Raw genomic sequence first — 13,430 nt, 5'->3', positions numbered from 1 at the left:
TATATAAAAACATCCTCAATCAAGCACGGATGCTGCCTTTTATTCAGCCCGAGAGGTCGAACATATCTGGCCTCCTTCTGCCCACGTCTTTCATCAACCCAAATTTATTGAGAAGCAGATTCTCTGACATCACTCGATACTGCAGCATTGCGGAGGCTTTACTAGAAATGGTCATATCTGAAATATGTATGGCATTTTGTGTTTGGCGTATCACTTATTTATCATCTTCCGTTACGTTGATGCATCAAATCAGCCTCTGCTGACGTTGCAAAAATTCATAGGCTCCCGGTCGATTGCTAACATCCGGGGTCGTGTCCTGTCGAGTGCTTTGTGCTCAGAATTTGGGATGTTTACTCCTCGGAGTTGAATCAAACGCAGCACGAGTCAGCCTGCAGCAGGCCTCTTGGGGCGTCACGTCACGGCTGCGTCACATCTTCGTGCACATCTCGTCATGATTAAGGCTACCCATCATATGCATTGTATCCCGAGGTCTCCCAATGCAGTTAGGAATCAGCAGCAGCACACTTCCATATTTTGTATCTAAAATCTAAGTTAATTCAATTAAACAGGATCAAAAAGATAAACTATCTGACTTCTTTTGGAATGAAACTGCAAAAATGCAACCCAGGCTCTCTTGTTGTTTGGCCCTAAAATGCAGGTACACATTACTACATGTCACTACGGCTGATAAAAAGCTGAGGAGAACATAAAAAGTGAAGGGAAACTCGGAGAGGACAGACCTCCACCAAGGCCAATAGTCCAGTCTTCTATGATATACAAGCGTGTAACGGAAACCACCATATACTATATATCAGGATATATTTACAACTGTGGTGATGTTTCAATTATAGCAGTTCTCCCTTTTCAAACCACTGTCTCCCGGTCCTGCTTCATTGGGTCGGTGGTCTGTCACAAAATCTATTCTGTTTTTACAGGCCCTGTCTGTCTCTTTACTGGCGGTCTCTGTGTGCCTGTCATTCAAGGTGTGCATGACGCCACGGCCAAAATCCAAACTTGGGGCTTCATAAGGGCCGTTCACAAACCAACGACTTCACTGTTGGTTGCCGCTTGGTTCTTCCTTGGCCCGTGTTACACCCTTCCACCAAGTTTCATGAAGATCGGGCCGGTAGTTTTTCTGTAATCCTGCTGACAAACAGACAAACAAACTGCACTGAAAACATGACCTCCTTGGTGGAAGTACATTTACAGACTCAGGGCCTGATTTACTAAGATCTCAAATAAAGGGTACTAAATTGTGTGTTTTTTCCAAAAGTTTGCCTTGGATCTGACATATTTTACACCCGTTTTGCAGGTGAGCTACTAAGAGTAATTGCGTCATTGAAATCAGGTGCATATGGCTGTATTTAAATGAGGTGTTTGGTGTGTTAAAGTGATTCCAGCAATGGAAAACAGGAGTTCTGACCCCATTGAAATTAAGAAATATAAAAATAACAAGAACAAAACGCTTTTTAGGAGATTATCCACAAGGAAGTCAAAGCCGTGGGAAAAACAAAAAGGTGAAAAAAAAACCCGATTTGATAATAAAACGTCGGCAAATAAAAGAGGAGGGATGGTGGATGAGATCCTCTGACAAACACCGATCAGCAGGTCCAGATCTTTCTGTTGAGCAGATGACTTTTCATTCAGTGTCTCGCGACTGCTCGGGGACATTATGTACCCGTGAATTCTGCGGGACACATTGAGGACCTGGCAGCACACCTAGATAACGGGACTGGGTAGAATATATGAGTCGTAATAAGTTTTATAATTTCTGGTATTACATGGCTCCTCCTTGTTGTTGGCTGTCAATCAGCATTCAGTTCATTCAATAACTCAGAAATGTCATCGCTGGACAAACCATATGTCTAAATATTATAACGGCCTGGGTGACATGTTAGGTTATCGTGTTCATTCTTGTTGTTGCTGTATTTAGGTAAGTTGTGAGACCTGTCAGTCATCCCTGTACCTATGACGGTGAACAGGGTGGGACAGCCAGCCGCCTGTGATTGGCCAAGAGCCAATTATTTATTTTTTTTCAGTCGTACTAAAATACACAACAATTATTTCTCCTATTTCTCCTTTCAGGTTTAGTAAATATCATTGCGGGAGCTAGATGTATGTATTTGCATGTTCCCTCCCAGTATTTTACACGTTGGAGTAGAAAAGCCCAATAGTACATATGCATGCAGGCAAACGCGCAATATGGACAACGTGTGTTAAATTGCACATTTGAAAGACGCAGTCCTCACTGCACCTCGTTAGTACATCTGCTTGGACATTTTTTTGGCGGGTGATCTCACACACACAAATCAGTTCTTCAGAGAGCGAACCTGTCCGACGGCAGCCTGGAGTCTCACTGTGAGCTACGAGGAGATCAGACAGACTTCACTCGGCGCCGCGAATATTTTGAAATAGAGACCAACGTCGAGCTTCAGGCGTGTTTGAATCCACACTGATGGGAATGACCGTATGTCATGACCACGATAAGCATTATCAAGTTTCACGGCCACCGCTCCAGCCTGCGTAAATACCATCCTTTAAATAAACTCGCCGAGCTTAAATGGCAGGAGTCCGAAGGTTGAACGCGCTCTGTCGCAGCAGGAGGGAGATATGCGGTCTCCGGTGTCCTGGCCACCAGCCCCGCGGCAGGCTGTTTTGGACATGTAATACTTAAAGAGTGGGTATCTACGTGTTGCAGAAAGCTGGTGAACATTTCAAATGTTCACAACGTCAGGACAAACAACATCACTTTTGTTATTCATGCGAGTTGGGCCTTCGGTTTCACACATCCACAATTTTATTTTTTGAACTTTATTCTGTAACTTTGTTGTACAAAACTCCCTTTTAACATAATCACAAGTCAGTTGTTACTAGTCTTAATTATCTTTGTCAAATATCCAAAATGAAAAAAGGATCCCAAAAATATGTAACGTAGTTTTAAATATTAAGAAAATACACAGGCAGAAATGTCCTTTCGGATATCTGCTGAAAGGTACATCTGGTGCCAATTTAACAGAAAGGCTCCATTGATTGTATTTAGGATATAAACTTTACAGTATTTCTGAGTCAACATGAAAGATATCCAAATTATATTTGAAAATATCTGCAACTTTTTTTTTTTGCAGTCAAAATAATGTTTTTATTATTTATTTTCTATCTCTCATATGTGTGTATTTGTAGATATCTGAAATGCCAATTTTACTTGGCCCAATATATTTTTTACGTTCAAAATGTTTTACATTTTGGATATGTGACATTAAGAGTTTCTAACTAGCAACAAATCATATTTTTTTAGGAAGTTTTTTTGTTGTTGTTGTTCATACGTTAATCATTCTTAACACCATTAATTGTGTTTTACGCTCACTGATGTTCATTCCTTTGTCATGTTAGATACAGGTCAGATCGGAGGTTTGGGTTTAAGACACGTGGAAAAACTGTATTTATATAATGAAACATACATTTTACTGAAAGACAGGACATTTTATGGTAGAAGACGACAGAGGTAACTTCTTGGGCCTCATAAAGACTCTTCTGTAAGTCCGCGTCCCCGGTCTGAGTTTCACAGGCCGATGATGAAGCGCTCCACCTTCATCATGTACGCTGGTTTCAGGTACTTTTGCAGTTCGCTTTTTTTCAGCCACAGATGGGAGGCGTCCGGGGCTGCGGGGGCGGCGCCGTGCGACACAACGGCTTTGAAGAAGAACACCTTGGTTCCCACTGAGCTGTCGGTCCGAGCGGCTTTGGGCAGTTTGTACTTGTAGACTCCGCAGGGGGCGTTGCCAAGGAAAGTCGCCTTGAAAGCAGCTGCTGCAAGTAAGAGAACAAGCTGTGAGTTCACACAGGTGGAGACGAAAGGCGAGACAAAGTTCAGATGTTCTGAACTTGAATGCAGCATCCATCACTTCCTGATGCTGCAGCTGCCTTGTGGTGCATTCCTCTGGATCATCAGCATCTGACTGCTCTAATTAAACTGTTGTGTCACCCTCGAGGTCTGTTTCTCGTTCTCTGCTGCGACAACAACAAACTTTTTAATCTCATCTCATGTCATGTAAATCCCAGTTGGCGCGACATGCAGAGTGAGTCACCGACGCGGCCGTGTTGGAGATTCAACTCCCTCCGAGTCTTGGTACATCAAAGATGGATCAACTCCTGCTTCTGTCGCACACTGTGAATAAAACCCTCCACGTTAACGTCAAGTGGAAAAGTCTTAATGGGAAGCGATTGATGGAGTTATTAGTTCATGAGCAACGTCGTGAAATGCTCTAACAAAGTCAGTCGTTTGTGTTTTATTTAAGCTGCATTCAAAGAGTCTGACAGCTTTACAGTGAATATCTGGAATGTGGCTCGCTGGAAAAATGTGCAGCTTTGACCTCTGACCCGTAACTCTCGTCCAATCATCTGCTCATTATCTCCAGTCAGTAAGATGGAGCCTAATCCTCAGCGTCTCCTTTCTCAGTGGAGGTCTGAGTGGAGACGACAGCTCGGAGGCTGGAACATGACTGCAGTGTGTGGCAGGACGTTGTGTTGGTGGTTGAAGAGTGTGCGTCACCCTCTTGTTGTGGATAATACAGACGACTACCTTAAGCACCGCACTGTTATTTTGGATAAAATCCCACCAAACTTGAATGATCCTTGACCACACTGGGCCTTAATAAAAAACAGAGATGAGGACATAGATACAGTGAGATGAAGCATGTTGACAATAATACAACCTGAAACAAGTTGATACTTAGAATATGAATAATACCTCAAAACCTGTCCTGACTGGTGGGTTTAAGATTTATTCAAATGTGTTCTACTCAGTTAAATCTCCTTTAACAACATTTTCTTATCGAGCTGCCAAAATCCTTCATACGAGAAGTCCAGAGTCGATAAAAATGATTTACAAACAGCAGCAATTGTTTTTTTTTCCCCTCTCCGGCTGCATAAGCCCGTCTCAAAACCCACACTTGTAGTCTTGAGCGCTTGCATGTACGTTCATGCGCGGCAGGAAGTAGACATGTCCCACACCCGTCCAGCTGTTATAGTCTCTTATCTGCTTTTGTGGTCGACAATAATCAACAGACATGCAGATTTTATGGCGTGTTTGATTCAGAATCAATATGATTTATGTCCAAACACTGTAACGTCATGCCAGACTGCCACGTCTACCATCTCCAGCTGCCACAGCTGTTTCCTGTGTAGCGAGGGACTGATGGTCACATGTACGTTGGACGCTCTGCCCTCTGAATGTCTCGGTCTCTCTCATGCTCTGCTTTTAACCGTTTCATTAATGGCACAAAGAGTACTATGAATATCAAAAGATGCTGCTCTGCACTGAACCTGTAACCAGCGGCAGCGCCGCCATGTTACTATGACAACACACCTAATAACCACACCTCTGTTTCACTGTGTCAGGGTTCACTGTAACAGTAAAACATCACTACTGCCGCCACCAGGCAAAACTGCAAATCGCAGCACTGCACTGTATAACTTTACTGTTATACCGTAAAGACAGATGTTAGAATTTAACACAAACTGAATTTAAAGGCAGTAAAGATGAAAATAAAGTGTTATCCATCGTGAAGCATCAAATATCCGAGCAACTGTGAATTTCTGTTTACAAGAATCGATCACATGTAACACATCCAACTTCATAACTGCAAAGTCTCTCTGCCTGAACACGGAGTTGAAGTCCTGACTCTTAGAGGTGATTCTCTGATCAGTGTTTACACTCTAGAGATAATGTAAGAATAAGTGGTAGCGTATGTGGATGTTGATAGAAGCTCTCTGTTTAGTTAAATACACTTAATATTAGGGTTTGCGTTGGCTACTGTCTTTATGATACAGCTATCTTTAACATTCATAAACTGCATTTAGAAAAATCGGTTTCTTTACACATCAATGTGATGCTTTTGTTAAAGCCTCGACTGTGAATACTGAACAGGAGCAATTTGAAATTTATAAATATAACTATGACATTCAAAACATAATAGATTAATGAACAGACAGAAAAGTGACTGGAATCTATTTCAGTTTTTTTTTAGTCGTTCTTTAACTACAACTGACATCATCGGCTGTGTCCAACTTCCTAAATGTGGAAATATGATGTTTTTCTTCACTATAATTATAGTAAACTGAATTCAAACCATTTGCACACATCATCTCAGGAAAGGTTTTGCCATATTACTGGCATCTCACAGACAAAACAATCAGTTGAATGAGAAAATAACTGGCAGATAAATCAACAAACGCATCAGTGGTGAGTTGTGAAGGAGACGACAACGCTGGCGGCACGGCAGAGAGAGTTTATGTCTCTCGGCCTTAAAATACTATTAAAATACTAAATTAGTTTAATGAACTGCAGCTCTGTAGGAGAGTCATGAAGTCGTGTTACCTGGGAGGGAGGCGAGCGCTCTCTCGGCCGTCTGTCGCAGCGTCTCTCCCTCCTGCCACCGAGTCTGAGGCAGCAGCCACAACTTCCCTCCGCACACCTGCTGCTCGGACAAAAGCACCAGCGAGTCGGCCAGGCAGCGCTCCGACGACGTCAAGGTCTGATCGACGTCGGCTGTACGGGAGACAAGAGACAGGAGACGGGAGGCGGGAGACAGGAGACGAAAGACAAGAGATGAGGGATGAGACCGTCAGCTGCTTCTGTGTCTGTCAGATTTACACTAAACTTTTGACATATTGCAGAACGTAAAGTGCAAATTTAGAGTTCTGGAGAAAACGTCCTTCACTGATCATTTCATTTAAATCCAGACTAACGCTCGAGTACATTTTCATATCGTGTATATTTCGGTTCGCTCCTTCTCAGCTGACCTCTGACCCTCGCCGCCGGCTGGAAGCGCTTCAGCTTCAGCTCCCAGGTGTCCTCCATGTCCTGCGCCAACATGATCTCCTGCTCGCCGGCGTCCTCTTCGTCCGAGTCGTAGTCGTGTGCCTGCTTGCGGCTCATCCTCTCCGCGTCCTCCAGCAGACGCAGCTCGTGGTCCGACAGCAGGCTTTTCTCCAGCTCCATCTGAAACGAGTCCAGAGCGGCTCTCAGACTCCAGGACAGCTTTCAATCTGGAAATTGCTGCATGTGGGTTTTGTGATTATAATAAGAGTAACGTGGCCGACAGCAACTCCTTATTCTCTTTTCTCCCCGAAACCAGGACGAACATTTGGCTAGAACTGATGTCACAAGTACAGAAAGCATTTCAACAATACTTGATTTCATCGGACAATAGAACTGTTTTGACAGGAGCAGCAATCATCATCACATTGTTTTGATTCATTTCTTACTTATTGCGAATAATAAATAAATAATTGATTTCTGATTGTGTTTTAATGAATGTATTTCCGTTTTATGAAAAATAAATCTTTTCATAATGAGACTTACCGATTAAATAAAGTTTAAATGCTTCAATATTAATATAGTTTAAATCTTGAGAGATGAATCAAGGAGACCTTATACATCTCAGACCACCAGTCTAATAAACCACTGATGACTCTAAATGTTCAAAACCTTCAGATATTTATCATCATCGATGAACCTGACACGAGATCTTTGAACAAACTCTTGAAGCTCACACATTTCTGTGGATCACCAAAATGAGTTACATTTTTCCTCTAAATATAATAAGGCGTATCTTTATATATCTTTACATATATTTACATATCTTTATCTATGTTTATATATATTTATATATCTTTACATATATTTACATATCTTTATATATGTTTATATATATTTATATATGTTTATATATCTTTACATATCTTTATATATGTTTATATATGTTTATATATCTTTACATATCTTTACATATATTTATATATGTTTATATATCTTTACATATGTTTATATAAGTTTATTTATGTTTACATATATTTACATATCTTTATATATGTAAATATATCTTTACATAGATTTCCATATCTTTATGTATATTTACATATGTTTATATACGTTTATATATGTTTACATATATTTACATGTTTATATATCTTTACATGTTTATATATATATATATATATATATATTTACATATCTTTATATATGTTTACATATATTTACATATCTTTATATATGTTTATATATATTTATATATGTTTATATATCTTTACATATCTTTATATATGTTTATATATGTTTATATATATAAATATATCTTTACATATATTTATATGTTTATATATCTTTACATATGTTTATATAAGTTTATTTATGTTTACATATATTTACATATCTTTATATATGTTTATATATCTTTACATAGATTTACATATCTTTATATATCTTTACATATTTACATATCTTTATGTATATTTACATATGTTTATATACGTTTACATATATTTACATGTTTATATATCTTTACATGTTTTTATATATATATATTTACATATCTTTATATATGTTTAGATATATTTACATATATGTTTATAGATCATTACATATATTTACATATGTTTATATATATTTACATATATGTTTACATATATTTACATATATTTATATATCATTACATATATTTACATATTTATATGTTTATATATATTTATATGTTTGTATATCTTTATATATGTTTATATATATTTATATGTTTATATATCTTTATATATATATCTTTATATATGTTTATATATATGTTTATATATATTTACATATGTTTATATATATCTTTATATATCTTTATATATATATCTATGTTTATATATCTTTATATATGTTTATATATATGTTTATATATCTTTATATATATATATGTTTATATATCTTTATATATGTTTATATATATGTTTCGCCCCCCCCCCCCCACTCACCTGGTGCATCATCTGCTCGACCCGCTGCTCCACCGGGCTGCAGTCCGCCGAGATCACCGGCAGCCTCTGCAGACACACCGCCGCCATCAGCGTCCACGGAGACCGGACTCTCTCCGTCACAATCTGGGTCTGCCGAGCCGCCCGACAAACACAAGTGCGGGAAAACTGCCGGGACGTCGTCCCGCTAAAACATGACAAAATCTGGAGGAGAGGCCGACTCGCGGTCCTTCCACAGGGCACAGCCATCTTTGTCTGCTGCATTCAACGTGCGCGCAAGAAAATCGTCACGCTGGAAACCGCTCATGAAAATAAGCTGGTGAGGTTTTCAGTGTCGTTCATTTGGCGATACTACGACGCAAAACATAAACCTTGCCGCTAGTGCTTTATATAAAATGTTCTCTGTTCATTTCTATAGAGCAGGAAGTAGATTAGTTATTACTCGAGGGCCTCAAGACAGCGTTCAATACGGAGTTGTCACACTTTCGAGGATTTTTACATCACGTGAAGGCAACATTCGCTGACGTTTACCCACAATTCTGTGCAGAAAAACGAACAGTCTATTCTGTCTAAACGGGGGGGGGGACAACGTTAATGGACTTAAAGAAAAACATATATATATATATATATATCACTATACGCACAACGTAAATAAAAATAACTTGTAATACTTAAAACGTCACGTTTCTTATCTATTTCACACGTGGTACTTGTACATGGTTTAGCAGTAATAGCGTGTAAATGGTCATACCACCCCTCAAAATAATACTGGTCTGGTCTGGTCTGGGTCAGCAGCATCTTCAATGTCACGTTTGTTACGTGTTAAGTTGTTCACCGTCTGACGGCGGACGTGTTCTCGTTAAAGATGTTTAAACTCGGTTGTGTGTTCGTGAGCTCAGTGAGCACCACGTGCAGACAGCTGACTGCCTCCCTGAGCGCCAACGGAGCCTCTCTGTAAGTGTTTTAAGGCTGTGCGTCACCAGCATGCTCGTTAGCCAACGGCTAGTTCTGATGACGTCAAGTTTGTTGTCGCGTGCGTTTCAGTGTACGCATGACGTCACGCTCAAACTAAGAACTACCGTCCTGCTGGTAGACGGTCGACCGGTGCTGATGACGTAGTGTGTTTACAGATGTGGACGCAGCGGGCTGCAGCGGACGGTATGTAGCAGCGCTGTTGGACATCTGGAGTCCGCGGCAGACTCCAGGAAAGACTTCAGGTTGGACATCTCTCCTCCGTCTGTCCTCCACCTCTCCTCCATCTCTCCTGTCTGTCCTCCGTCTCTCCTCCATCTCTCCTGTCTCTCCTCCGTCTCTCCTGTCTCTCCTCCTTCTGTCCTCCGTCTCTCCTGTCTCTCCTCCGTCTGTCCTCCGTCTCTCCTCCATCTCTCCTGTCTCTCCTGTCTCTCCTCCGTCTGTCCTCCGTTTCTCCTCCATCTCCCCTCCTCCGTCTCTCTTCCATCTCCTCCCTCTCCTCCGTCTCTCCTCCGTCTCTCCTCCATCTCTCCTGTCTCTCCTCCGTCTCTCCTGTCTGTCCTCTGTCTCTCCTCCATCTCCTCCCTCTCCTCTGTCTCTCCTCCATCGCCTCCCCCTCCTCCATCTCTCCTCCTCCATCTCTCCTCCATCTCTCCTCCTCCGTCTCTCCTCCTCCGTCTCCTCCCTCTCCTCCGTCTCTCCTCCGTCTCCTCCGTCTCTCCTCCATCTCTCCTCCTCCGTCTCTCCTCCATCTCCTGTCTCTCCTCCATCTCTCCTCCGTCTCTCCTGTCTCTCCTCCATCTCCTCCGTCTCTCCTCCTCCGTCTCTCCTCCTCCGTCTCTCCTCTTTTCTCTCGTGGTTCCCTTTAACTCTGTACAGTTTGTTCAATGTAAAGAAGCACAACTAACTGCAGTATTATAATTACTGAGGTCTCCATCTTAAATGTGAATCCTTCAGCCACTTCCCTCCGCTGCCCGGTCAGGACAGTCCACTGAAGTGGGCTGGGAAGAAGTTTGAGGAGCTGCCGATCCTTCACATTAAAGCCACATACAACAAGTAAGTGGAAACAAACTCCAACATCTGGCTGTTAACATCTTTTTCTGACGACATCAAACGTGTCAGTGTTTCTCAGTTACCTTTTATTCCTCAATGTCTTTTGAGAAAAATGTCTTTTTAAAATATGTTCAAGATCCAATCAATCTCCTCGTATGACTGATTTCCCTGTTCTTGGTATAATATCAGACGTGTGCCATAATGTTGTGGTTTTATTAAACCTGCTTTCAGAGCAGATTCAGCCTGTTAAAATTACAAAGGTAATCAGACGGAGGACAGACTGTGAAATCTCTTTCCTGCCATGATTTGTAACCATGGAAACATAATTAGCTGCAGATAAAAGCCACATTAACGTCTTTTCAAATTCAGAAATTTGCCCGATGAAGTTTTTTTTAGGTGTAAAGTTGGACAACACCTCACTGAGCTTCTTCGTTTCACCACACTGTGTAATTTGGCCCGAGTGTGACGGTGTTGAGAATGACCCGGTAAACTGTCCTGTCCGGCTCCAGCACACACATCCAGCTAACGGACAGCGAGGGACAGTCTCTGGTGAGGACGTCCTGCGGCACAGAGGGTTTCAAGAACATCAAGAAGTCGACGCCCATCGCCGCTCAGACCGCCGGCATCTCCGCTGCCGTCGTGAGTTTTCTACAACAGCGCCGATTACCGGAGGACTCGTCAGAATTGGACAGCGTCTCCAAGCATTCGGGCCGCCACTTCATTATCTCTGCTGAATGTTTGTTGCAATTAAGTTCAAATTACTCAAGTCTCTACAGCGTCTGCTGCTTCTCCAGCACTTCATTCAAGAAAATGAAATGTTTGTTGTAAATATTTTGCCTTCTCGAAGGACTTTGACCGAGCGGAGCGGTCAGCATTAAAAAGCTCATTTGGCCTTCGTGTCGGTCCGATTTATAAAAGCTGCCGGCCGACAGATTTGAGGTCACACAGCTTTTTACTTTGCAGTAAACACGGTAGAGAAATGAAGTTTTAGCAACGTGCTTCCACAGTGTTGTTTACAGGACAGATTCTCACCTCTGATCTGCTTTCAGATGTTGTAGTTTTTACTGCAGCTGAACATGTGAAGGTGGTAACAACATCGAAACCTGTTTTGTTTGTTGCTGAAAGCTGGAAAATGAAGTCTTTGTCAATTCTTTTTTTATTCACTACGGACAAATTAAATACGGCTGTTATTTTCATTATCTCGGAATCTGCGGCTTGTTTTCTCTTTAATTTACTGCTTGGCTGAGAAATGATCATGATGTAAAAGACCCGTCACAATTTTTCTAAAGTGTCCTGAGAAGGAGGAACATTAATTGGACTGAGTGTCACGTCAGCTGAAACACTTCAAAAACTTCAAAATACAGTGTGTTACTGTGAAGAGTGACAGATCGGCCCGGCATGTCACTGGTTAAAAGGTGGACTCTGTTGGACGACTCTGTTGGACTCTGCTGATGTAAACTTTAATATGGTGTGTCCCGCCTGTGTGTCCTGAACAGAAAGCCACAGCGAAGGGAGTCACGTTTGTTCGTGTTATGGTCAAAGGTCTCGGTCCCGGACGTCTGGTGAGTAGCTGGTGTGAAGTATTGATGTTATTCAACCTTTTCAAATCTTTGATGTTGTCGCTGTTACAACCAGAGTTTATTTTTTAATATGTTTATCTTTTCTTTTTGTAGCTACTTGTTTAATCTAAAAGATGCACCTCATGTTGTCATCGTGTCTAAAATCCAAAAACATTCCATTAACAAAGATGCAAGTCGGATTAAAACAGCACATTTGTAAATTAGGGACTAATGAATTCTTACTTTGGCTCAATAAATGAATTTAGCAAAGATTGTTTAGTAATAAATCACCTGAGTTTTTGAGATCTATTTTAAATGCCTGAATATTGATGACATCAGTTTTCCTTTTCTTGATGTTTCATTTGCTAAATTGGTTTTATATTCCAGTAAGTCAGGCCTATGAAAGCGGTCCACTCGGCTTGTTCTGTATTCATCCGAGTGGGCGTCCAGCACCAGTAAACCCGTCACCGCGTGGAGAAACAGCCAGTTCATTTCAGACTTTTCATAATGAGGATCATTTAAGGAGCTGCAGACGTCGTGGTCCGTCCTCATGAGCTTCTTTAACGAATGAACGTGTTTTTGTCTGTCGTGCAGTCTGCGATCAAAGGCTTGACGATGGGAGGCCTGGAGGTGGTGTCGATCACCGACAACACCCCCGTGCCACACAACGGATGCCGCCCACGCAAAGCCAGGAGGACGTGATGGCGCACCGCTGCGACAGGACGAAGCCGTTGTGTTGTAATATGCTAATAAAGTGTTTAGTCGTGTAACTTTCCCGTCTCCGAGTTGCCTCTGACGTAATGCGGTTTAGGGAAATAACTGCAGACGGGGTTATTGGTGAGCGGAGAACAGGTGTCGGTCCTCCGCTGTCACCGCTGACGCACGAACAGACCTCGAGCGTGACTGCAGGCGTCCCGACGCTCATCAGCAGACGCAGCAGCTCCATGGTTTCCCACAGAAAGAGCTGCACGCGGTGCGTCGCCACGGCGATCGGACCGCCTTCATCCTGGTCTTCAACGCAGGAAATATCTGGAGTGAACACGTGAAGCAAAGTCAACC

The 13,430-nt window shown here is 41.8% G+C and overlaps 2 protein-coding genes across 3 annotated transcripts; one reads left to right on the top strand and one right to left on the bottom strand.

The window, feature by feature from the left end:
- Nucleotides 1–2,774: 2,774 nt before the first annotated feature.
- mrpl46 (mitochondrial ribosomal protein L46) lies at nucleotides 2,775–9,056 on the bottom strand. Of its 2 annotated transcripts, none has more exons than XM_069173396.1 (4): nucleotides 8,791–9,056; nucleotides 6,802–7,000; nucleotides 6,377–6,547; nucleotides 2,775–3,804 (listed from the first exon to the last, which is right to left on the bottom strand). In XM_069173396.1, the coding sequence occupies exons 1-4, from the start codon at nucleotides 9,049–9,051 to the stop codon at nucleotides 3,560–3,562; spliced, it is 876 nt and encodes a 291-aa protein (XP_069029497.1). In that variant the 5' UTR covers nucleotides 9,052–9,056; the 3' UTR covers nucleotides 2,775–3,559. The 2 variants fall into 2 exon arrangements, with proteins under 2 accessions (XP_069029497.1, XP_069029496.1); XM_069173395.1 differs by having other exon boundaries at nucleotides 2,775–3,807; nucleotides 8,791–9,055.
- Nucleotides 9,057–9,554: 498 nt separating this feature from the next.
- On the top strand, nucleotides 9,555–13,141 carry mrps11 (mitochondrial ribosomal protein S11). The gene is made up of 6 exons (XM_069173397.1): nucleotides 9,555–9,741; nucleotides 9,918–10,004; nucleotides 10,717–10,815; nucleotides 11,322–11,451; nucleotides 12,309–12,374; nucleotides 12,966–13,141. The coding sequence occupies exons 1-6, from the start codon at nucleotides 9,653–9,655 to the stop codon at nucleotides 13,071–13,073; spliced, it is 579 nt and encodes a 192-aa protein (XP_069029498.1). The 5' UTR covers nucleotides 9,555–9,652; the 3' UTR covers nucleotides 13,074–13,141.
- The last annotated feature ends 289 nt before the right edge of the window (nucleotides 13,142–13,430 follow it).

Source organism: Embiotoca jacksoni, unplaced genomic scaffold (assembly GCF_022577435.1).
Source record: "Embiotoca jacksoni isolate LCO1_2020_lvr unplaced genomic scaffold, fEmbJac1.0.p SCAF_6, whole genome shotgun sequence".
NCBI classification, from domain to species: Eukaryota; Metazoa; Chordata; class Actinopteri; family Embiotocidae; genus Embiotoca; species Embiotoca jacksoni.
This window is presented reverse-complemented; position numbering and strand designations above follow the sequence as displayed.